This window comes from Oncorhynchus keta, chromosome 23 (assembly GCF_023373465.1).
Source record: "Oncorhynchus keta strain PuntledgeMale-10-30-2019 chromosome 23, Oket_V2, whole genome shotgun sequence".
NCBI lineage: Eukaryota > Metazoa > Chordata > Actinopteri > Salmoniformes > Salmonidae > Oncorhynchus > Oncorhynchus keta.
This window is the reverse complement of record NC_068443.1, coordinates 33,802,651-33,828,505: the sequence shown is the minus strand read 5'-3', so window position 1 is coordinate 33,828,505 and position 25,855 is coordinate 33,802,651. Positions and strand designations below refer to the sequence as shown.

At 43.8% G+C, this 25,855-nt stretch overlaps 1 protein-coding gene across 4 annotated transcripts in view; it reads left to right on the top strand.

Moving 5' to 3' along the window:
* Positions 1-24,804, top strand: part of LOC118402188 (period circadian protein homolog 2) — a 52,319-nt gene extending 27,515 nt beyond the window's left edge. For 2 of the 4 annotated variants that reach the window (XM_035800197.2, XM_052477051.1), the window contains 19 exons: positions 2,154-2,659; positions 4,936-5,171; positions 5,327-5,448; positions 5,738-5,939; positions 6,663-6,714; positions 7,095-7,237; positions 7,386-7,464; positions 7,582-7,688; positions 7,857-8,010; positions 8,180-8,429; positions 8,532-8,643; positions 8,903-9,122; positions 9,419-9,540; positions 12,770-13,036; positions 13,221-14,137; positions 16,201-16,438; positions 16,738-16,981; positions 18,908-19,058; positions 19,213-24,804. In XM_035800197.2, the coding sequence (XP_035656090.1) occupies positions 2,283-2,659; positions 4,936-5,171; positions 5,327-5,448; positions 5,738-5,939; positions 6,663-6,714; positions 7,095-7,237; positions 7,386-7,464; positions 7,582-7,688; positions 7,857-8,010; positions 8,180-8,429; positions 8,532-8,643; positions 8,903-9,122; positions 9,419-9,540; positions 12,770-13,036; positions 13,221-14,137; positions 16,201-16,438; positions 16,738-16,981; positions 18,908-19,058; positions 19,213-19,224 (4,005 nt within the window). In that variant the 5' untranslated portion in view covers positions 2,154-2,282 and the 3' untranslated portion in view covers positions 19,225-24,804. The remainder of the gene's footprint in view (positions 1-2,153; positions 2,660-4,935; positions 5,172-5,326; positions 5,449-5,737; positions 5,940-6,662; positions 6,715-7,094; positions 7,238-7,385; positions 7,465-7,581; positions 7,689-7,856; positions 8,011-8,179; positions 8,430-8,531; positions 8,644-8,902; positions 9,123-9,418; positions 9,541-12,769; positions 13,037-13,220; positions 14,138-16,200; positions 16,439-16,737; positions 16,982-18,907; positions 19,059-19,212) is intronic. The other 2 variants (XM_052477052.1, XM_052477053.1) reach the window with 2 other exon arrangements.
* The last annotated feature ends 1,051 nt before the right edge of the window (positions 24,805-25,855 follow it).

The following is a 25,855-nucleotide window of genomic DNA, read 5'->3' as shown; positions in this document are numbered from 1 at the left end:
CTTAAAGGTTGAGACCGAGTTTGCGTCTCTGACATGGGTAGGCAGACCGTTCCATAAAAATGGAGCTCTATAGGAGAAAGCCCTGCCTCCAGCTGTTTGCTTAGAAATTCTAGGGACAATTAGGAAGCCTGCGTCTTGTGACCGTAGCGTACGTGTAGGTATGTACGGCAGGACCAAATCAGAGACATAGGTAGGAGCAAGCCCATGTAATGCTTTGTAGGTTAGCAGTAAAACCTTGAAATCAGCCCTTGCTTTGACAGGAAGCCAGTGTAGAGAGGCTAGCACTGGAGTAATATGATCAAATTTTTTGGTTATAGTCAGGATTCTAGCAGCCTTATTTAGCACTAACTGAAGTTTATTTAGTGCTTTATCCGGGTAGCCGGAAAGTAGAGCATTGCAGTAGTCTAACCTAGAAGTGACAAAAGCATGGAATCATTTTTCTGCATAATTTTTGGACAGAAAGTTTCTGATTTTTGCAATGTTACGTAGATGGAAAAAAGCTGTCCTTGAAATGGTCTTGATATGTTCTTCAAAAGAGAGATCAGGGTCCAGAGTAACGCCGAGGTCCTTCACAGTTTTATTTGAGACGACTGTACAACCATTAAGATTAATTGTCAGATTCAACAGAAGATCTCTTTGTTTCTTGGGACCTAGAACAAGCATCTCTGTTTTGTCCGAGTTTAAAAGTAGAAAGTTTGCAGCCATCCACTTCCTTATGTCTGAAACACATGCTTCTGGCAAGGGCAATTTTGGGGATTCACCATGTTTCATTGAAATGTACAGCTGTGCGTCATCCGCATAGCAGTGAAAGTTAACATTATGTTTTCGAATAACATCCCCAAGAGGTAAAATATATAGTGAAAACAATAGTGGTCCTAAAACGGAACCTTGAGGAACACCGAAATTTACAGTTGATTTGTCAGAGGACAAACCATTCAGAGTCAAACTGATATCTTTCCGACAGATAAGATCTAAACCAGGGCAGGACTTGTCCGTGTAGAGCCAATCAGAGGCAGCTGTCAATCATTGTCCCTGATTAAGAACCATATTTAGGTAGCCTGTTTTCTATTGTGTTTCGTGGGTGATTGTTTTCTATTTTCTGTTTTGTGTGTCATCACTAGACAGGACTGTCTCGTTTGTTCATTCTTCCTAGTTGTTATTTTGTTTAGTGTTCAGTTTTGATTATATTAAAAATCATGAACACTTACCACGCTGCCCCTTGGTCCTCACCTTCTTCCACCGACGACGGCCGTTACACATATGAGATGAGTAATGTAGGGTATATAAACATTATATTAAGTGGCATTGTTTAAAGTGGCTAGTGATACATGTTTTACATTATTAAAGTGGCTGGAGTTGAGTAAAATATATTGTGAAGAAAATGGGTCTGAGTGTTGGGTATTTCAGTAAACATACAACCTTGTTCTATAACAATTGTCCTATGATGACAACAGCACTTGTCCTGTTCCCAACACAGAGGAATTGAATCCAGTATGTTCAATTGACTTCTAATCCAATACCATTAAGGTATTCTGAGTTGTATTTGAGTATTCAAATTAAAGTCAGATAATGAGTCCTGACTAGCTGCTGTGTAATGCTTTCTGTTATATAACTAATAGCCGGTTAAAGTCAGTCGTTAAATTACTTGACATCTCATAGACTCCTGGCTGGCAACGTGCCCATTCCTCCACAGAGCAGGAGCAGCCGCTTCGACTACTACCTGTTTGTACAGCACTGTACACTGAGCTGGGCTAACTCTAGCACTGTCTAGCCAAGATAAAGCTTCAACCTTTGAAGGGGACTTAGCCCCCCAGAGATGGGAGAAAGGGCAGGCGGCGATCCCAGTAGGGAGCACTATTGGGTGGATCCACTTTGATGGACCATCCGCTGGCCTGGTCCTCCCCTGGGTTGATTTCAAAGGTCATGTACTACAGCTTCGATGTCTAAAAAAAAGCTAGCACTTTTGTGGGAAGGGCAGCAGACAGGGGCAAACACTTGTCTGTGTTTTTTGTCTGACAGCTTCAAAGGGAAATCTACTGTATCTAATAATATTTTTGTTCCAGGGATTTATTTCATTTTACAAGGTTTTCCTAAAGGGTTTTATTATTGTTTGAAGTCGTAACTGACCCTCTTTTTCCTCTCTTCATTTACAGAACTCTCGGCCTCTAATCCACCCATTCTCTCCAGCGTCTTGCAGATGATGGTGTGATTGGGTTTGGCTTCTTCCATTCTCTACCCAGCACATCTCTGGTGTCAAACCCTCAACACACCACACCTCCCTAATGTCAGAGGATTCAGACCTGGGGTGCAGCTCCATGCCCAGGGGGGCCTCCTCGTGCAGCTCCATGCCCAGGGGGGCCCCCTCGTGCAGCTCCATGGCCCAGCTCCATCGTATGAGCAGCTACGGCCAGGGTGGTCCAGACCTGGGTCTTGCCTCAGAGGGCAGTGACAGCATCCGGCGTAAGAACGTCTGCTCACGTTCCCGCCACGACGACGTGGAGATGAAGAGCAGTGGATCCAGCGGGAGCGAGACCGAGTCACACGGCAACGAGAGCCACGGAAGCCATGGAAACGAGAGCCATGGTAACGAGTCGACAGGTAGCTCCAACGGCAACAGCAAGGACTCCGCTCTCCTGGAGTCGTCTGGGGGTAGCAAGAGGTCAGTGGGGGGTTTAAGTGGTTTGTGGGTGGGGTTAGAGTAGATCACGTTTCTTTATGGGTACCTTTTTACCATTCCTACGTTTTACCATTACTAAGTTTTACCAGTCCAGTCGTAGGTCCTATTTCCTAAATCGATGGCAGCCCAGTAGAATATACAGTCGACCGTGCTAGTTGATCCGACAACGTACGTTATCACATATCCCACATATGCGTGTACAAAACCATGTGTCCTCTGTTGGGTGTCCCCGTTCTCTCCTTAGGACGTATGGTAAGTTGGCATCAATATGACTGTCACTAGCAGCCCATTCTGAAGCTCTAGAGACCCATCCCTCTTTCTTCCTCTCTGTTGACACATGCTGGCCCACATCCCTACTCTGTACCTCCACTTGTCCCGGCGTCAGAGTTGACATGCCCTAGATAATAGATGTATGTGATGCACAGCGGCGCCCTGTCTCTCACCCACCACTCACCTCTTTTCCTGTGGTGTCTTTTCCCGTGGTGCCCATGCAGCCTGCTCCATAGTGAAGTGAGGCCCTCACAGAGAGCAGTGAAAAGCCCATAGAAAGTAATGATGGACCCCAGTGAGAAACTAAAGAAGCTGCCAATGGAGTGGCTCCAATTAGGACCCTGAATGGCAGCACTTCATCCTGATGACACTCTTGTCACCCCCCCTTTCTCTCCTTGTTCCTCAGCAACTGGGCTGAAATCACCTTGAACACTCTTTTCAGAGGACGCACATCTTGATTGCGTAAAATTGGCAATGAAAGCAAACAGTTATCAGGGTCATTCTTTGCTGAGATATGGCAGATAAGAACTGAGACATATGGTGAAGTTGTCCCCCGCTTCCTCCTTCCCGTCCACCTCCCACCTCTGTGACAATACAGTATGTTCCTATGGGCTCCACTTTAACAGTGAGGAGGCCTATTCTTATCATTAGGAGGCCTATACTATTATTAACAACCTCTATAATTCACCATTAACTTGCCACTCTAATGCCAAACCAATCTGTTGATCCCAATAGCAGATGCCGTTGATACTATCAACAGCTCTTTTATGTAATTGAACTGTTCGATATAATTAGATCTGTATTGGCGCTTAGAGAGGCTATTTCTGAAGCCGCTTTATATTCTCAGCTACTTAAGCTAGTTATTTAAACACACCTGAGTTATATACGAAGAGTTGGCTGCCTTAAGGGGGCAGTTTATAGCCTTTGGATGTAGTAGCGCTCTCGCGAAGCCTGTAAGCTAATGCTCGTGGCCCAAAAACGCACAATGGCTCCTACTTACTGCAAATTCTCACAACCACAATAAACGCACACGTGGCATGGGCCACTCTGTGCCCCAAAGACACAATATGACACCAATCTAAACACTTCTAAACATGCCATTCCACCTGCCCTCCTGGAGCAGGAAGTGAAAAGCCCTCCTTAAAGTATAACCTCTTATAGACCGTCTGTGAACCGTTTTAGACAGGAGAACAACAGAGCTACATCACACATGCACTAAAGGCATATGGTAGGATGGAAAAAGAGAACATGCTTGTTTACCCATTAAACATGGCTATAAGAGTGGTCCGCCTGTCCCATTTTTAAATGTGTTTCTCGAGACACTCTTCAGTCAAATCCCATGCAGTTATAATGATAACTGCCGTTGCTAAGTAAAACATGAATGTGCCTGTATAAGAGTCTAGTCGTCCCCACCCTAATCAAATCAATTACAGATTCCTACGAAAGTGCTCTGGTGTCCATGTACCATTGTAGCATTGCACTCTCTTGAACCCAAAAAGAGTAGAGAACTCCAAGACATTGTAGCAGCTGTGCAAATAAATTAACTCATTAATTTCATGAAAAACTCAGACTTTGTTTTGAAATGTAATTTCAGTGTTCAATGGATGTATTTCAATCGGATATTGTGAAAGAGAAACTTTTAGCCTGCAATGAACGCAATTCACCTGTTGTTGTCCAAGAGAGGAATAGCATTTTAATGAAAGGCCTCAGTGTCGTTTGAAAACAAAAACAATATGATTGAAAGTAGACCTTTTCTTGTTAACCTCAGTCGAGGCTACCTTTCAAGAAAAAGACATTGTAGCTGAAACATCAACAATAACAAGCCTACTTTCAGTCCCTTTATTGTTTTTCAAAAGTATACAGCTCGGTAGAAGACTTGTTACAGTGTAGCTTCGGCTTGCAACAATGTAATTCTAGTGGCGTGAAACAATTCTCTAATAGAAATGTGTTATTAATAATTATCTCGCTTGTCGCTCTAACTCCCACAGCCCATCTCCTCCCAGTAGTTCCAATGCATTCAGCCTGCTGGATTCTGAGCAGGACAACCCCTCCACCAGCGGCTGCAGTAGTGAGGAGTCCGCTAAGACCAAGACCCAGAAGGAGCTGCTCAGGACCGCCAAGCAGCTCAGACATCTCCTGCCTGCTGACAAGAGGAACAAAGGCAACAAGTCCAGCTCCCTAAACACCCTGAAATACGCACTGCGCTGCGTCAAACAGGTGGAAGGTAAGAGACAACCAAACCGCACATCATTCTGGGTGGCAGTCCTGAACATATGAGAAGATTAGGAATTTAACATCATTACATTATAGTTTATTGTATTATGAATGTGTCTTAAAAGTCCAACAAGGAAACCAATGTGTGTTTGTGTTGTGTTTCAGCCAATGAGGAGTACTACCAACTGCTGATGACCAATGACAGTCAGCCATCAGGCTTGGAAGTGTCCTCTTACACCATCGAGGAGATAGACAGCATCACCTCAGAGTACACCCTCAAAAACAATGTAAATTCCTTAGTAGTACAGTATTACTTCTGAATACACACAAAAAAAAACATTTCCTTGAATACATCCTCAAAAACAAATGGAACCCAACAGTAATGCTTAGTTAACACTATAACAGCCACGAGTTTATGCCTACCACATCCATGCCATCCGTCCCAATTTGACATGGTGTCTGACCAACAACAGATCAGATATCCCAGTGATGTAGTAACGTATGAGTAATCCAAACTTGCAGCTGTCCGTGTACTGTATATGCCAGTTTCTCACATGGGCCTCTGTGTCCCTCCAGGACATCTTTGCTGTAGCTGTATCTCTGATCACGGGAAATATTGTCTACATCTCAGACCAGGCCGCCTCCATCCTCAACTGTAAACGGGGCATCTTCAAGGATGCCAAGTTTGTGGAGTTCTTGACTCCCCAGGACGTTAGTGTTTTCTACAGCTTCACCACGCGCTACCGCCTGCCCTCCTGGAGCATGTGCACCGGAGCAGGTAATGACCCCTCTACGAGCGCGTATAACAACTTATAGACAATCTAAACACTTCTAAACATGCCATACCACCTGCCCTCCTGGAGAAGGTAGCGAAAACTCCTTAACTTATAACCTCTTATAGACCGTCTATGAACCGTTTTAGACAGGAGAACAACAGAGCTACATCACACATGCACTAAAGGCATATGGTAGGATGGAAAAAGAGAACATGCTTGTTTACCCATTAAACCTGGCTATAAGAGTGGTCCGCCTGTCCCATTTTAAATATATAGCGCTTCTCGAGACACTCTTCAGTCAAATCCCATGTAGTTATAATGATCAGAAAAGTAATCCATTTCAAACAGCACAAGCGAAGCCGTTGCTAGTAAAACATGAATGTACCTGTATAAGAGTCTAGTCGTCCCCACCCTAATCAAATCAATTACAGATTCCTGCGAAACCAGTCAATACAGGGGGTTAACCAGAGCTTGGAAAACATACATAGTGTATGCATTGAAGCAAGGGCACCAGATAAGACACCGATCTTCTCTCCTACTCTAAATTGATCATATCTTTGTCCTGTATTCATCTTGTAAATTTCTCTGAATAGGTGTGTTGTTGAAAGCTGATGTGGCTCGTGAAATAGTATCTCAGTTGAATGAAGAGGGTCAGCATTGAGCCAATAAAGTAGACATATTTTGAATTAAAACCATTTTCATCCCCATCCCTCCTCCCCTTTCAGAGTCATCCCGGTCGGACTGCATGCAGGAAAAATCGTTCTTCTGTCGGATCAGGTGTGTGTGTGTGTGTGTGGCTGCGTCCGTGAGTCAGCTGCTCTCCATGTTTCTATTCATTCCCTCTTTCCAGTTTAAATTAGTTGGATTCTCGGCTGGTTTCATAAATAGGAAGCTCTCGCTCTTTTCTCTGACACACACGTACACATTTACATGCACACACACACGCACACACACACTAGCCGTTAAAGTAGATCTACAGCTCAACTCTGCCCCCAAGAGGCAGAAAAACACCCAAGCAGCAACTCAATCTGTGAAATAAATGCTAATGAAGTGAGTCACTAACACAGCTGACAATCATAAGGACACTATATTTTCATGGTTTTGTTGCTGCTTTTAGTGACTTGCTGACTTTGTCCTCTCTCTCCTGTGTTCTGTAGTGGGGGTAAGGAGTGTGAGGGGGACCTGCAGTACTACCCATTCTGTATGACCCCCTACCTGATGAAGGTGCAGGATAAGGTCCATTCTGAGGACCAGTTCTGCTGCCTCCTAGTGGCTGAGAAGGTGCACTCCGGATACGAGGGTAAGGACCAATGATAATGCCGTCACAATGCCGGAGTCGTGACTGTTTGAATACTTTTGAAACCGCATCCTCAGTAGTGTATATTAGTGAAATAGGTATATGTGAAATATAGTGTGTGGGAACAGTAGTGTTTTCATTTTGCCTACAGCTCCCAGAATCCCTAGTGACAAGCGCATCTTCACCACCACACACACTCCTAGCTGTGTGTTCCAGGATGTGGATGAGAGGTGAGACACATTTGCACTTTTCTTCCCATACACTTTTGTTTTTATCTGACAGAAGAGTACAGTGCTTTTATGAAACCTATAGGCTGACTCACAAAGTGATTGTTTTTTGTCTTTCAGAGCTGTTCCACTTCTTGGGTACTTCCCCCAGGATCTGATTGGCACCCCAGTCCTTCTTCTCATGCATCCCGATGACAGGCCTGTCATGTTGGCCATTCACAAGAAGAGTAAGAGAAACTCGAACACACTTTCTAACATACTACTTAATTAACGTAGTGCTATTCTATCTCTGGACTGCATACAACACACTGTATGACCCTTTAATAATAGAATATATTCCATTTTAGCGTTACTCCGTCTTTTGCTGACATCTATGTCCTCTCTCCTACCCATAGTCCTTCAGTACGCTGGCCAGCCGTTCGACCACTCCCCCATCAGGTTCTGCACGCGGAACGGAGAGTACGTCATCGTCGACACCAGCTGGTCCAGCTTCGTCAACCCCTGGAGCCGCAAGGTCTCCTTCGTTATCGGGAGGCACAAAGTCCGCATGTGAGTGTCTGCCCAGCACAATGTTTTCTATCTTGACACTACTCTCTGCTCAGCACTATATTGTGTTATCTTGGCACATTTTTTTTTTGTGAAATAGACAGAAGAAAAATCTCTAATATAAGAAGCCTGTATGACTGAATAAGGATCATGTAGTTGTTCCCACTTCTAGAGGCCCGGTGAATGAGGATGTGTTTGTGTCCCCGCTCCCTGCCCTCATGGAGACTATGGACTCTGAAGTCCAGGAGATCACTGAGCAGATCCACAGATTGCTACTACAGCCGGTGCACAACACTAGCTCCAGTGGCTACGGTAGTGTGGAAAGCAACGACCACCTTGCAGCATCTCAGGTGATGACCAGCGAGGGCAGCCCAAGCAGGACACACATCGAGGAGGAGGGGGAGAGCAGCTGGGCCAAACCTGTAAGTACCCTCTCTGTCACACTCTTTTCCCTGTCTTATCACTCGCTCTCACTCTCTTCTACCTCTCCGTGATAGTGAACATGTCTCTTCTCTCCTCCACAGCAGAGGTCATTCCAGGAGATCTGTAAAGGTATCCACCTCCAGAAGAGTCAGGAACAGCAGATCTACCAAGCCTCCTCCTCAGCCATGCCTGAGACCAAGAAGAGCCCTGGCAGTAAGTCAAACAAGCAAACCAGCACAGAAATGTTTACAGTCTGCAGGAAGCATAGAGATATGTTCGCATGTGCATTGGATAATGTGAACTGTGGAGTGTACATATGTGTGGATGTACAGATATGAATGCACTTCTGTGTGTTGGAAGAGATGTAGACAACACACATATCCATGGGTGTAGTTCATGGGTGTAGTTTGGCGTATACAGAATGTACAAATCCATGCCCATCCCAGTCTTGACACACTCCCTTTTCCCTCAGCAGAGTTCCTCCAGAAGAGTCCAGCAGGGGTGCGTTCCAAGGAATCCGCAGCCCCTGTGGCCCCTCTGAATTGGAGGGACAGTGGGGTCAGTGCTGGGGTCAGTGGGCTGAGCCTGGAGGACAGCAGCAGCAGGACTGCAGTACAGGAGGAGCAGCTGGCCTTCAACGACCAGACGGTCTACTCCTACCAACAGATCAGCTGTCTGGACAGTGTCATCAGGTCAGAACAACTACTAACTAGTCACCTATTCATCTTGCTAATCACGTATCTGTACATCTCTCTGGTCATCTAGCCTATTTATAGTCTTGGGTCTTTTGTTTATTAATCTAGTTGTCCTGTTATGGGCATTGTTTCTGGGTAGATAGGTGGAAAGGAGACTGTTACTTATTCTGTATGTACTTACTGCTACCCATTGACATGGTAGTAGTTACATCACGGGCTATTGTTTTTGATTAAGATATAAAGTAAATCCGTCTTTCATCCTTCTGTGTGCATCTCTCTCCCTCTCTGGGCAGATATCTAGATGGCTGTAATGTTCCCATCACTATGAAGAGGAGGTGCCACTCTTCTGACAACACTATGTCCTCAGATGAGGACAAGCAGAAAGGAGGGGACAATCCCATGCAATTATCTGAAGGTACGTTCTACCACTGGTCGTAATCTATTTTTACTTTATCACTCCATTAATAAAAGATGTTCAACAATTGACTTCGGTATTATTGCTACAGTTGAATGTATCCTATATTGCAAGTGAACTCTTCTACACCACTATTTTTTTTTACCAGTCGGAATTAGAATGCAAGGTTGTGAGTGAGAGAACACAGACGGACCGCGCGTTAAATTAGAAAGCAAATCTATTTTTCTCACGTCTACACGAAGTATTGCTAGTAAAATGAGCCGATAAATTGCCAGAAAATAAACTTGTTTGTGCATTGTTACGTCTGGATTTGTGACATGTCTATTTAAGTGTTGATAATGGGTCGTTACTATAACAACAATACGGCCAGTGCCAAAAATACATATTTGAAAACAATAACGTTATACCTACTTGTGTTGATTTTGATCACAGGCATAAAGCCTAGGCAGGCTAAGAGAGAATACTGCGACGTAGAAAGAACGAGACAAGCGAAATTCTTTATAAACTCATCGGGTGTATTAGCTACACCTGACCTCACGTTCTTGACCAAACATAACAACTGTTTCGAGCAGGCAGGTACGGTGGCTCCCGTAGGACATATAAGGTGAGTCATAAGGAACATAACAATAATTCACAAGGGCTACATAGCGAACGTAACAAATACGACTGTTTGTTATGGATTATTGTGACAATTAAATTGGCATACGCGTTAATGTGTATTGACGCTCTCTACTCTCACGCGAACATTTTGACACCTTTGGCTCCGGTGTGATTTGTACTTAAATTAGATGTCTCATTCTAGATGGAACCTGCAAACTTCTAATTCAAATTAAATATACCTGTGGGATTAATTGAATTTAAAACAAATAATACTGCTAGATTAATAGTCACAGATATAGTGTGACAACGTTGAAAATGTGTTGGTTGGAAAACACCCTGCAGATTCTGTCTGGCTCCACATACACATACCAATTTATCAAAATATCAGTATTTATATTTAAACTCCTTTATACTGAACAAAATATAAACGCAACATGTAAAGTGTTGGCCCCATGTTTCATGAAATAAACAATCACAGAAATGTTCCATATGCACGAAAAGCTTATTTGTCTCAACATTGTTTTAGAGAATTTGGCAACAAGTCCAACTTGCCTCACAACCGCAGACCACGTGTATGGCGTTGTATGGTCGAGCGGGTTGCTGATGTCGACGTTGTGAACAGAGTGCCCCATGGTGAACAGAGTGCCCCATGGTGAACAGAGTGCCCCATGGTGAACAGAGTGCCCCATGGTGAACAGAGTGCCCCATGGTGAACAGAGTGCCCCATGGTGAACAGAGTGCCCCATGGTGAACAGAGTGCCCCCATGGTGAACAGAGTGCCCCCATGGTGAACAGAGTGCCCCCATGGTGAACAGAGTGCCCCCATGGTGAACAGAGTGCCCCCATGGTGAACAGAGTGCCCCCATGGTGAACAGAGTGCCCCCATGGTGAACAGAGTGCCCCCATGGTGAACAGAGTGCCCCCATGGTGAACAGAGTGCCCCCATGGTGAACAGAGTGCCCCATGGTGAACAGAGTGCCCCCATGGTGAACAGAGTGCCCCATGGTGAACAGAGTGCCCCATGGTGAACAGAGTGCCCCATGGTGAACAGAGTGCCCCATGGTGAACAGAGTGCCCCATGGTGAACAGAGTGCCCCATAGCATAAACTACAGATAACGAACACAAATGCATTTTATCGATGGCAATTTGAATGCACAGAGATACCGTGACAAGATCCTGAGGCACATTGTGTCATTCATCCTCTGCCATTACCTCATGTTTCAGCACGATAATGCACAGCCCCATGTCACAAGGATCTGTACACTATTCCTGGAAGCTGAAAATGCCCCATTTATTCCATGGCCTGCACACTCACCAGACATGTCACCCGTCGGGCATGTTTGAGATGCTCTGGATCGACGTGTACGACAGCGTGTTCCAGTTCCCGCTAATATCCAGCAACTCCACACAGCCATTGAAGAGGAGTGGGACAACTTTTCACAGGCCACAATAAACAGCATGATCAGCTCTTTGCATGAGGCAAATGGTGGTCACTCCACATACTGACTGGTTTTCTTATCCACGCCCCTACTTTTTAAAAAAGGTATCTGTAACCAAACAGATGCATATCTGTACTCCCAGTCATGTGAAATCCATAGATTAGAGCCTAATTTATTAATTTTGACTGATTTCCTTATATGAACTGTAACTTAGTATAATCTTTTAAGTTTTTGCATGTTGCGTTTTATATTTTGTCCACTGTAGTTTAAAGACTCTTATTTTTAAAGACTCTTATTTTTAAAGACTCTTATTTTTAAAGACTCATTGAGTTTAAATACTCATGTAGTTTAAAGACTCATTCAGTTGAAAGACTATCAGTCTCACCAAGGCTCTGTTGGACAGGTCACCAACTGAATCAGACACAGCCAAACTCTCTTTTGTCTATCTCTCTATAATCTGCATTTATGGGACTTTACATGTGACTCTCCAAGTCACCCTCCCTCAGTCTCTCCCTGTCACCCTGGCAGACCCTGCACTGTTTAAGCATCAGCCTGGTCTAACCCCTGTGCATGACGTCATCGCAGACATAACGACAGACGCTACGACCTCCGCCACAGGGGCAGTGGGCTCCTCCCTGGCGGCCCTCGCAGGGCCACCGTGCGGCAATGCCGAGAGCGTGGTGTCAGTAGCAAGCCAGTGTAGCTACAGCAGCACCGTCGTGCATGTAGGAGATAAGAAACTGCAGCCCGGGTCAGGTATACACTACAGGGACATTGACATGTCTCATTCTACTCTTCTGTTCTACTCTTTTTGGTCTTCAGTTTGTGGTGGTGGGGACTGTGTGGGTCCGTGCGTGCGTACGTACGTACATGGGTGTGTGTGTTGTATGGATGTAGCTTGATGTTGTGTAATGTATCAGATGTATTTTACTATATTCAGAGATTCACAGTCGTCTGGTTCCTCAAGACTATACCATGATGTATGTTACACCAAAGCTATGTGTCTAAATGTGCTGTGCATTATACCATTCTCTCTGCATCTCTGCTTCCCTGTAATGAATATTAATGTATATATGTTTATCAATTTTGCTAAGGGTATTACACCGTCTCATCTCTGTATGTCCTGAGCAGTTGGGTGTTTTATGTATATGTTGTATAATTGTTTCTCTGTCTGTTTTTCCCTGTACAGAGATCATCGTAGATGTATCTGTGGCTCGGGTTGAGGTGGAGTGGGGCAGCCAGACTCCTGGGCCTCCCCCCAATGCTGTTTCACCTCCCAGCCTGGAGAGGGAGCCCTATAAGAAGCTCGGTCTGACCAAACAGGTCCTAGTAGCCCACACCGTGAAGGAGGAGCAGACCTTCCTGTGTCGCTTCAGGGAACAGAGGGGAGTCCAGGCCTTCCAGGCCAACTGTTCCCAATACCTGGAGCGCCAGAAGGGACAGGGCGCCGCTGATGGTACAGTAGCAAACATGTTCTACACACATTACAATACAAACTCAGTATAGGTCGTTAGACTTGGGCTAGTGCAATTCAACACAGACTCACACAGTACCTTAATACACTCAACCTCTCACTGTCAAATACATGATGTAATCACACCCTCTTTTTGTCCCTTTCCCCTCGCTGTCCCCTTCTCTAGCTCTGCCCGCTGTGCGTCCATGCACGCAGGACGAGCCCGCTGCCCGTCGAAGTGGGCGCAACAAGAAGACCAAGTCTAAGAGGGTGAAACAGAACGAGTCGTCCGACAGTTCCGTGTCTCATAGGAGAAGACAGCCGCAGCCCCGACCCCACCTTCTCAACCAGGGCCTCAACCAGACCTCCTGGTCCCCCTCCAACACTTCCCAGTCCACTTTGCTGCCCCTGGCTTACCCCACCGTGGTGCCAGTCTACCCCCTCCAGGTCTACCCTGGGGCGGGCACCATGGCTGGCACCATGCCTACCCGCCCAGAGAATTCATTGGCAGGCTTTGGTGACTGCCAGGGCAACCAGGATCCCCAATGCCAGCCACCAAACATCCAGCCCTCGCCCTTCTCTACTCCCATGGTGACCCCCGTGGTGGCTCTGGTTTTCCCCAGCTGCATGTTCCCTCAAATGGGAAGCGGGGCTCCAGGACAGCAGCCTTTCTACCAGGCCGAGAAAGCCGGCTACCCCTCTCAGTCACAGCCCTTCCACCCACAGACATCCCTCACCTTACCTGCTCATGTTCCTTTCCCGGCTCAGCCACAGGCCTTTCCCCTACTGACGGCCTTCCCGATCCCCGCCCAGCCTTTCCCACTCTCCATGCCCATGGAGGCTCCCAAGCCACCTGGGGAAACCACCCAGTCTCGCTGCTCCCCGCATGGGACCATGGGCGGCAGGGACCAAGCGTCCTCCCCTCCAGTGGTCCAATCATGGTGCAGCTCGCCCCTGCAGCTGGAGGAGATGTGGTGCTCCCTGGAGAGACAGGACCGCATGGTGGTGGTGCCCTCCGTTGGCACACCAGGGAATAACACCGTCAACATGAATGGAGGGAGCATGGTCTGCCAAGCCATGGAGAAGGTCAAGGAGCTTCAGCAGGTATGATACTCATTTTCAAGTCATACGAGATACACATGGTATGTGCAATCCAACAAAATTCTTACTTGCAGGTTCTTTCTCCACAACGCAAGAAATAGTAAAAGATAAGAATACGAACATAAAGTAAATAGTTCAGTAGAATAGAATCATTTTTTTTAGCATAAGTATAATACAGGAAGGCACAATTTATAGTCCAATATTTACATGAGTATTGGGGATGTGTCGATTGGGGGGCAAATGTTTAAATTGTTCAGTATTTAGTCAAAATAATTAGTGCCAGAAGTAGGTGTGTGTGAGTGTATCTGTGTGGGTGTACAGTGCCTTGCGAAAGTATTCGGTCCCCTTGAACTTTGCGACCTTTTGCCACATTTCAGGCTTCAAACATAAAGATATAAAACTGTATTTTTTTGTGAAGAATCAACAACAAGTGGGACACAATCATGAAGTGGAACGACATTTATTGGATATTTCAAACTTTTTTAACAAATAAAAAACTGAATTTGGGCGTGCAAAATTATTCAGCCCCTTTACTTTCAGTGCAGCAAACTCTCTCCAGAAGTTCAGTGAGGATCTGGTGGCTTTTTCCATTGAAAAAGTGTCATCCTACAAATACCTATGTATTTGGTTGGATGACCAGTTGTCCTTTAAAGTTCATGTGGATTATCTTGTGACGAAGCTTAGATTGAAATTGGGTTTTTCTTTTCGTAATAAGGCTTTCTTCCCGCTTATGGCTAGAAAGAAGCTTGTTCAGGCCACTTTTCTCTCTGTAATTGATTATGGAGGAGGTTGCATGCAACAAGTCACCGTCTTACAGAGACTGCACTCTGTTTACCATGCAACCTCCTCCGTCTTACAGAGACTGCACTCTGTTTACCATGCAACCTCCTCCGTCTTACAGAGACTGCACTCTGTTTACCATGCAACCTCCTCCGTCTTACAGAGACTGCACTCTGTTTACCATGCAACCTCCTCCGTCTTACAGAGACTGCACTCTGTTTACCATGCAACCTTGCGCTTTATTACAAATGCCAAGTCACTCACTCACCATTGTACCAAATGGTAGGTTGGACCTCACTTTATATGAGCATAAAGATACATTTGTATGTGTTCATCTACAAAGCCCTTTTTGGTAAACTCCCTCTTTACCTCTATACTCTGATCTCCTTCACCAACAGCAGTTACCATACCCGGTCTGCTAGGTGATTGTGTCATGTGGTGGGTAACTGGTGCAGTGAGATCAGGCGCAGGAAAGCAGAGGTGAGTGTACAAGGTATTTCATCCCACGACAGCACCAGTACACAGACAATACTTAAGGTGCGGAGAAATACCGGTCACTCGAAAATAACGGGCGTAAATACATAACCCGGCAATCAATAACCAGCCGTTAAGAACCGACATGAACAATCAATAAACACGCACACTATCATGTGGGAAACAGAGGGTTAAATAATGAACATGTCATTGGGGAATAGAAACCAGGTGTGTAGAAGACAAAACAAATGGAAAATGAAAAGTGGATCGGCGATGGCTAAAAGACCGGTGACGTCGATCACCGAACGCCGCCCGAACAAGGAGAGGGACCGACTTCGGCGGAATTCGTGACAGGTTGCTACTTAAAGTCCCCAGGACATTCACAGTATGAGGCAAGACTGCCTTCTCTTCTTGTGCCCCAGACGCATGGAATAATCTACAATCCATGCTTCATCGAACTATGTTAGTGCCACTGAATTAATTTAAAATATTGATGGGAGACTCTGTTACAGAGGAGTGTAAATGATTTTTTTTTATAGGCTGGATCACATTGTTGTATGTTTTAATTATGTAATGTATTGATTGTTGATGACTTCTTGGCCAGGTCTCCCTTGAAACTCTGGGTATCAATGGGCTTTTCCTGGTTAAATAAAGGTTAAATAAATATGACTGAGTCGCTTCTTAGACCTTGAGGGAGAAGTGAGATTTGCAAAAAAACAAAGGATGGGACTGATGCCCGAAGAGAGGGAGCAATACGACTTGAAAGTGGAGCTTCTGTTTGTTGACCTTATCCTTTGACTTCTGTCTTGCAGGTGGGCTCGCCGGGCAACGGTAACCATAGCGATGTCAATTCATCATCGAGTGACCTGCTGGACATCCTGCTCCATTCAGACTCTCGTTCAGGCACCAGCTCAGGCACTTCAGGGTCCATGGGTTTCAGCTCTAATGCCTGCGGAACCTCAGCTAGAACGTCTAACAGCAGAATGTCTAATAACAGCAGAACGTTGGGATGTGGAACGTCAGCTAGCGGAGTATCTGGCAGTGGCACAGGTCTGTACACACACCTACCCTAGCCTTATTGTACATTTGTTAGAATTATTTTCCTATTATATACCAGTCACTTCCACTGTACCAAACCTCACTCCTGTAACTGCCTTGAGGGTTTACATATTTGATCAACAAGGCCGGCAGAACAAGAACGAACACAAGATAGAAGGACATTAACATGGCAGCATGACATTACATCCAGCAGTTTGTTGCTTCATGTATGAAGCACTTGAGACCAGCACGCTGGTGCTTCTGAGGTAAGAGATCCTAACTCTGTTTTGTGCGTTCATTCACCCCCACAGTAAGCAGCAGACACACAAGCAACAACAACAGCAGCAACTACTTTGGCACCATGGACTCCTCCCAGAACAGCTGCCAGCAGGTCAAAGTGCACTCCAGCGGCGGGAGTGGTGGTAGCGCTAGTGAGGGGCGGCCAATGGAGGTAGAGGAAAGCCAATATGACAAGTATGTACTGCAGGATCCGCCGTGGTTAGTCACCGCCAACGCTGACGACAAGGTCATGCTGACCTATCAGATGCCCTCCCGGTGAGTGGGAGGAGACAGGAGAGAGGCGGCACGCAATGTGCCTTGGAATATGAGAAAGTAGTCTGTGAATGCATATCTGGGTCAGTTTGGGATTTTTGAAGGGGTGGGCTTAGGGGAAGGATAAGGGGAGGGTAAACTGATCCTAGATCTGTGACCACAGACAACTTCTACCCAGAGCATGAGTCCTAGTGCAATGTTTCCCAAAATGATGAGTGCCCATGAATGCTGGGGTTAGAAATATTTGTTGGTTTTTATTTGGTTTATTTATTTACACATTTTTCAGATGGAACACAGCATCTTTGGGAAATACATTGCACAGCACACATTGCACCGCATAGATACTACCCACTCCCTTCCACTCCCACCTACTCTGTCCCTGTATTTACCTGCTGGATTTATGTCCACAATAGATCCCAAAAATCTATGTATGTTTGTGTGATGCATCTTATGATGATGAAAGCGTATGAGGTCTTTTGTTGCTGGCTTGCAGTTCTAATGTATAAGATGGGGCACTTGCACAAGTTGTCAGGCAAAGTGGGTTGAGAGAAAATGTGTGATTTCTTCAAGGCTAGTTTTGAATTATTCCAGATATCATATCTAGTGGACCCTGAAAATCAGTTCAACATCAGCTACACTACCGTTCAAAAGTTTGGGGTCACTTAGAAATGTCCTTTTTTTTTTTAAAGAAAAGCTTCTTTTTTTTTGTCCATTACAATAACATCACATTTTGATCAGAAATACAGTGTAGACATTGTTAGTGTGTTAAATGACTATTGTAGCTGGAAACTGAGGATTTTTTAAAATGGAATATCTACAGAGGCCCATTGTCAGCAACCATCACTCCTGTGTTCCAATAGCACGTTGTTAGCTAATCCAAGTTTATCATTTTAAAAAGGCTAATTGATCATTAGATAACCCTTTTGCAATTGTTAGCACAGCTTAAAACTGTTGTGTTGATTTAAAAAAGCAATAAAACTGGCCTTCTTTAGACTAGTTGAGTATCTGGAGCATCAGCATTTGTGGGCTTGATTACAGGCTCAAAATGGCAGAAACAAAGCACTTTCTTCTGAAACTCATCAGTCTATTCTTGTTCTGAGAAATGAAGGCTATTCCATGCGAGAAGTTGCCAAGAAACTGAAGATCTCGTACAACGCTGTTTACTTCTCCCTTCACAGAACAGTGCAAACTGTCTCTAACGAGAAAAGAAAGAGGAGTGAGGCTGGTAACTCTAATGAACTTATCCTCTGCAGCAGAGTTAACTCTGGGTCTTCCTTTCCTGTGCCGGTCCTCATGAGAGACAGTTTCATCATAGAACTTGATGTTTTTTTGCGACTGCACTTTCAAAGTTCTTGAAATGTTCCGCATTGAGTGACCTTCATGTCTTAAAGTAATGATGGACTGTCGTTTCTCTTCGCTTATTTGAGCTGTTCTTGCCATAATATAGACTTTGTATTTTACCAAATAGGGCTATCTTCTGTATTCCACCCCTACCATGTCACAACACAACTGATTGGCTCATATACATTAAGAAGGAAAGAAATTCCACAAATTAACTTTTAACAAGGCACACCTGTTAATTGAAAAGCATTCCATATGACCTCATGAAGCTGGTTGAGAGAATGCCAAGAGTGTGAAAAGTTGTCATCAAGGCAAAGGGTGGCTACTTTGAAGAATGTCAAATATAAAATATATTTTGATTTGTTTAACACTTTTTTTTTTATTACAACATGATTTCAGATGTGTTATTTCATAGTGTTGATGTCTTCACTATTATTCTACAATGTAGAAAATAGTTTTTAAAAAATCAAGAAAAACCCTTGAATGAGTAGGTGTCCAAACTTTTGACTGGCACTGTATGTCTTTCACCTGGTCATATAAGTCACATAGTTCAGTATACCGAGTGTGTATGTTCCTTGGTCTACTCAGGGGCATCGACTGTGTGCTTAGGGAAGACCGAGAGAAGCTACGTGTGATGCAGAAGAGCCAGCCGTGCTTCACCGGGGAGCAGCAGATAGAACTGGGGGAGGTCCACCCCTGGATGAGGAGAAGAGGACTGCCCAAGGTCATGGATGCCAAGGTGAGCTCTCTTTCTCTATCTCTTTCCCCCCGCTCTCGTTCTCACAATCACTCTATCTTCCTTTCTCTCTCTCTTTTACACTACAGGCAGCCATTCACATTTGTCAAAAGCAAGTCTGAAAGTAACTAACAGAAATGTGTTGTTTTTTGTTAAGTGTGGGCTGTGAGGAGGACACTCCAGAGGTGTTGTTGTCTGAGGAGCAGCCTGGCCTGGATATGGGAGACACAGAGACTGAGGAGGTCAGCCCCTACAGGAAGCCCGGCGAGGAGCCCTTTAACATGGACACCTGTCCCTCTTCTGGCCTTGGATCATAACAGCCACATCCACCCCCTGAATCTGCCCCTGTTAATTGTAGCAGCATCACCTCCGCAAAAGGCTCATTCTCAAGCGACATAAATTATTCACCAAGTCCCACCCTCAGCTGTCCCTGACAAGACCATTTTTTAAAATTTTTTACCAGGCAAGTCAGTTAAGAACAAGTTATTATTTACAATGACAGCCTACCGGGTGAACAGTGGGTTAACTGCCTTGTTCAGGGGCAGAACGACAAGATTTTTACCTTGTCAGCTTGAGGGTTCGATCCAGCAACCTTTCGGTTACTGGCCCAACGCTCTAACCACTAGGCTACCTGCCGCCCCATATTAGACTGCCTAGTACCGCTTGCACCCTGCGGGTACAAACCTTTTCTACAACAAACTAAACTGTATTGAAATTCTTCTACAGCCTGAGAGACCAGGGAACATACAGACTGTTACATCCCACCTGGTCAATTCATTGTGTGTGTGTGTGTGTGTGTGTGTGTAAAAGGAAGAGTGAGTTACAGTGTGTCCACAACACAGTTCATGTTCTATCAATTGTTTTTTCATTTATTGAAATTAATGTTTTTTTTTCACTTATTGAAATGTATGTTTTCATTGAAAACGTTTTGACCGTAGTAGTCTTGTATTTGTGTTAATTTAGAGCCCTGGGGCTAGCATCAACATTTTAACACTGATGCTCCCAATTTCAAAAAGTTAGGAGCACCACATGAAATGTAGGAGCACCAGAATATATCATGTTTTATTGTAATACAGCCTATATTGGGCCTATATGAATTCAAGGTACTTTTGAGGGACATGATTTTCCCTAGAAAATAATGTAATATGTATATAAGATAATAATGTATTGTAAAAGCTAAAAATATTTAACCAGGTAGGCCAGTTGAGAACAAGTTCTCATTTATCAACTGCAACCTGGCAAAATGTTGAAAGGAATAATTGTCATCGAAATTACAACGTAATGTGTGGAATATCAGGTTTCTACATTGTGTAAAAGCACTATTGAGATGCATTACATTGAAACTTTTATAATGTCTCTTCAAAAATGGTAGAAGATCTGACATTCATTATTTTCTACTGTCACTGATCTCCTGAAGCAGCTATCCCTTTTCCTTTCTTTCTATGCCCCCAAATGTTTGGATATACTGGTAACGTTCCCATGTTGTTAGCTAGCTAACCAATGAGGTAACATGACTGAAGTGTAAACAAATGGATAACGACATGGTTTATGAATGTAAAATGCGGTCCCAGCGACCCGCTATGGGAAGATAAAAATGCTGCGCAGGTAATCTGGTTCAGATCTTTTGACGTAGGCCCGGTTTTCCAAAAGAATCTTAAGACTTAAGTTCATTGTTAGCACCATGGCGCTTAATGGTTCTAATGATGAATTTAACGTTAAGATGCTTTTGGGGAAACCCGAGGCACTTGATTGAAATGGAAGCTTTCGCTGTGGTAATGGTGCAACCATGACTCTAAGGGCACTCGGGAAAATACGTCAGAGCGAAGCATTATTACATCAATTTCTTTTCTTTCTTTTTTTTCCTAGGCCCACAGTGCTCCCAAAATAAAACTCAGGGTCACACAGCAAAATATTTAGTTGCATATCCAATATATAACATGATGATGTTGATAACTGTTTGTTGTTGAAAACACTTACAGGATTTCTATTCTATTATGTTGGCTGACTAAAAGGTGTGGCAGAAGAGGCTTGTAGAGAAGTTGCTTTCTGTTTCACCAGTTTCTTTCTAGCCTGTGGTTGAATGTTCTCATAGAGCCCTTTCCAGTACACGACACACTGATATCACGCACAGATGTGCGTGACTCTTGACTGCAGTAAGAAAGCCATCACCATCTGTGCCCATTCAACATAGCCATGGTTGACCTTTTTAGTACTTATAACTTTATTGGGTTCTCATACACTTACAATTTATGTTTTAATTCTAAATGAACAGTCGCTAAAATTTATATTTGGTTGTGATCTTTGCAAAATAAACATTTTTGATGCAGCAGTTGTTAGCTAGAATGCTAACGCTCATTGACAGGCTGTAGCAAAAGCTAAGCAAGGAGCCATTTTACTGGTGGTGTTTTAAACATTTTTTATATTTTTTTTTACATTTAATGCAGTTGATTTGCGATGAGGACGCAAACATAATATTAAACAGGACATTCATACGAGCCTTAAAATCCAAACGTAGTGTGAAATGCACTCATAAGCAACATGTACATAGTATTTTTTTGCTGGCATTCTATAAGACGTCCCCCGTGTTCTGTCATAAACTTACGCGCATCGCTCTCATGCGGCAATGTTTGCGCGTTTGAGGAAAGAGTGTCCTAGGATCAGCTTTCCCAAACACAACACTAATCATTTCCCCAGTCGGTATGGATACCGAGGATATAGGTTACCCTATTAGACAGAGGGAAAACTTGACATTTTTCAAACGCAATTTTCTTGTCTACTTGTTTTAGTCAATTACACAACTACATTTAAGGAAAGTACAACATGTCTATTACTTTTCAACATTGCCTGCTCCCGAGCAGTCTCACTACTTAGAAAGACGTAAAATTGTAAGGGCTTCCCTCAAGCCTCTTTTCATGACGATGCTAGCAGTCACATGAGTGAGTGTTACAGCTAGCTCGCCAAGACCAACAACCCAAACAAACAGACTATACAGCTACAAGTAGTGAGTGGAGTTAAGCAGACTACACTAAACAGGCTAAATGGCTTACCTGTGATGAAATGTTTGCCACACACATAGCTACGTGTACCTACTTGCAGGGGTGCAACTTTCACTGGGGACGGGGGGCATGACCCCACTTTCTGAAATTGCATTTTTGTCCCCTGCCCAGTTTTATCATTGTACTGTGATACAAAAAGCAGCATGGGTGTGCTTTAAGACCATGCACACACCTCAGAACGGTCGGGCAGGCTGTTTGGCAGTTTAATTTAGGACCACACGACACCATAGAGCGTGTAGAAACAGCTGTTGTCTGTGTGTGTTGTGTATACTCTTTATTTGGCTGATGTAGCTGGAAAGGCAACTGCTGTTACATTTTTTTTTAGAGTTAGTAGTGTAACTGACATGCAGCCTTAGCTAATGCATTAACGTTACATGTTTCATCCCCTCTCGACTGAAATTGTGTCTGAAGGGATTGAACTACCTAGCTAGCTAATAGCTACCACAGCCAGTTCAGCTCTAGCCTCTATCTATTGTATCTGTCAGGTAGCAGTATCTAACAGCTGTTGTGTGTTTGGAAATGTTTTGAACTCTTTGTTTTGTCCTGTTTCAACATAAATAAATTGAGCTAGCCAAAAGTTGGCTAACGTTCGCTAGCTAACGAGCTCACTAACTTTAGCTATTATTTTTGCCTCAATCACACTAGACCTGAATCAAACGATGAAACCAGCAGCCAAACAATTGAAGACCGATATTCTGATGTTTTTTGAAAGTGTAATGTGAACTTTTGTTAGTCAGTAGAGCAATGTTACGTTATTTATTTATGTCAGTTTCCTTAGCTAATTCCCTACTTTTCTATCTGGCCTGGTATAAACAGCTCTAATGTTACAGGCTTCACGGTCATGGTGCACAGTGAGTACACAACACTATGCTCATCATGTCTTAGCAGGATCAGATGGTGACAGGTGTCCCTGCAGGGTCAGACAGCCAGGGAAGGCCAGTCTACGGAGCTCAGGTGATTTTTTTGTTGTTGCAGTATATTATAACAACCAGTGAATGGATACAACATTCTATCTTGAGGTGATGGGTAGGCTACAGTCTGGGACCTGGGAATAATGGTAATTTCAATGATTGAACCATTGATACTATTCTTGGACAATATAATGTATCAAGGTATACCAAGGTCATTCTTTGTCATGCCTCATCTGAGCAGGATCAGGTGGTGACAGGGGTCTCAGCAGGGTCAGGCAACCAGAGAAGGCCAGTCTGTGACGACCCTCAGGTGAACTTTTGCAGATGCTACACTTTAAAGGTGCAGCACAGTCATTCTGATGTCTGCATTGGCCGTGCAGCATTTACGGTGACAGTTTACGGTGACACGGCCTCTGCAGAAGTCCAGGCGTTCATACTTATTGCGCTTCGCAGAGCAGCGCAGAGCTGTTGTGAAGGAAGTTGTCAAGGAAGTGAGTTTGTGTTTATACAGGACCTCCCGCCCTCACCTACCGTCAACAATCGTGTCAATGCAGAACTATACGGAGCCATCTGCATTGTTACAACATTTGAGAGGTGAACGGTGATGCAGTGCAGAGCGCAATTTGGCCTCTGCGTGCCTTCGGATGCTTCGCAATTGTGTCACACCATCCATACGGAGCCTCCGAACACATTTTCGGACCAAGCATAATATTTTGGCTCTTATTCTCTCTTTGCAGCAAACTGGACAATCCAGAAGCTTGAAACTATTTTAAGGGAGTCTGACAAACCTCTAAAATTGATAGAGGTTTTCCCAATGACACTAAACATGTCAAACAAAAATGTGAGGAAGACCTGAGAGACACTATTGATGATGATGATGAATTGATACAGATATGTTTGAATGCCCCAGTCTAAAATGTCTTACTCGTCATTATTCACTCATCATTCAGGATGATCCGTAATCATTGTAGAATCCACATTAATGTAGAAGTGTTTAGAAACATATTCTATTCTTATTTACAATAAAAGTGACCCCTGAAGGGTCATATTGGATTGTGTAGAAATGCAGGAAATGAGCTTTAGATGAGCCCCCCTCCCCTCCACATACACACACCTATTTCTAAAACCAAAGTTGTGCCCCTGCCCACATGGACCCCAGGTCCCCACATTTCCCCGACTCCCACACCGAATAGCCTGAAGCCACAGGGCTCTTCTCATAGGATTTAGTTCCTTACCTGGGAGCATGTACACATGTACACTGAACAACACAGCATCTTTTCAGCATTTTTGTTATATAACAAAAAATCGACAACGAAGTTGTCTCTTTTACAATGAGGGTCGATATGAAAGTATGTTGATTTTCGTCAGTTTGTTGCGGTGGTCAAGGGGAATTTCTTATTATTACCTGAATACCGACTGGGACTGTAGCGTTATCAGGCTTGCTGGCCTTGGAGCTGTATAGCAATCAAAGCACTTTTATTTATTTTTATTTCACCTTTATTCAACCAGGTAGGCCAGTTGAGAACAAGTTCTCATTTACAGCTGCGTAGTTTATTACACGGGCATAAAGCAATTGGAACAGATGTCGAAGGCATTTGTCAAGACTCCTGTCTATTCTTCAAATATAAAGCATAACATTTAAAAAATGTTTTTTTTCTATTCTGTCTTGACAATGTTTCAAAATAATAATGAAAAATTTCAATATATTTACACTTTTCTATGCTACTCTTTCTGAAAAAAAAAGGATATGCTGTGTTGATAATGTTTCTAAATTAAAGATTTCAATATATTCACACTTTTCTATGCTACTTTATGAAAACACAAAAATTTGACGAATGTAATAAAATCAAGTAGGGGTTCATTTACATGTATTTATTTCATGCCAAATGTTAGGGTACATTTTTCGTGTTTGTGTGTATTCAGGAAGCAGGCCATTGTGGATATTAGGCCTAGTGGTTATTACCTTTCAGTGGAAATAGCCTATTGTCTATAAAGAAGGAGATCCACTCCCAAGTGCTTATTTTGACGTTCACAACCTGCTATAACTTTAACCGAAAAGGCCCATTTTATGATTTTCCTATAATTTCACTGCAACTCTTTCATCGTGGTTTTAGTTCTTTATTAATTAGGTTAATTTAGGTAGATGATTAATGGCACGCTCTTAATTTGAGAATTGAGAGGGCCTCGGTAATAAGTAGGCCTACTTTGTGTGAACAACTTGAGCAGTTACAGAAATTGACCTTTGGTGAGATGATTGGCCATTTGAACCAGTATCTGTGCGTTAGAGACCTCTCTGACACCCAGAAAGCTCCGATTCAAACTCTCATTCAGCAGCTCTGCAACCGTTATAATGTCAAAATACGTTCCTTGATCACCAAGTATGGATTTTCACTGAGCAACTATCTTAATTTACTCTCGTTATGACCGGTATGTACTTCCAAAAAGGTCTAAATATAAAATTGACAAGCAACCTAAAACAATGCCTATTCGGCACCTCCAAACTCCGTATGTGGAAACGCACAGGTCGGAAGTCTACAACCGCTCCGAAGAGGCATTTTTTCGGTTGTATGTACATTTATCTTTGGACCTTTCTTGGATGTACATACCGTATGTAATGGGAGTGAGTAAATGGAAATAGTTTCTCAGCGAACCTCTATTTGGTGTTCAAGGAACGTAATTTTGACATTTTAACTTGCAGAGCTGCTGAATTGGAGTTTAAATCGGAGCGTTCTGGGTTTATAGTCTCTGGCACACAGATGGGCTACTGATTGAATTGGCCATATGCTCACTTCAGTAGCCTAGGCCTGCACGTTCGAATGTGTGCCATTTCAAA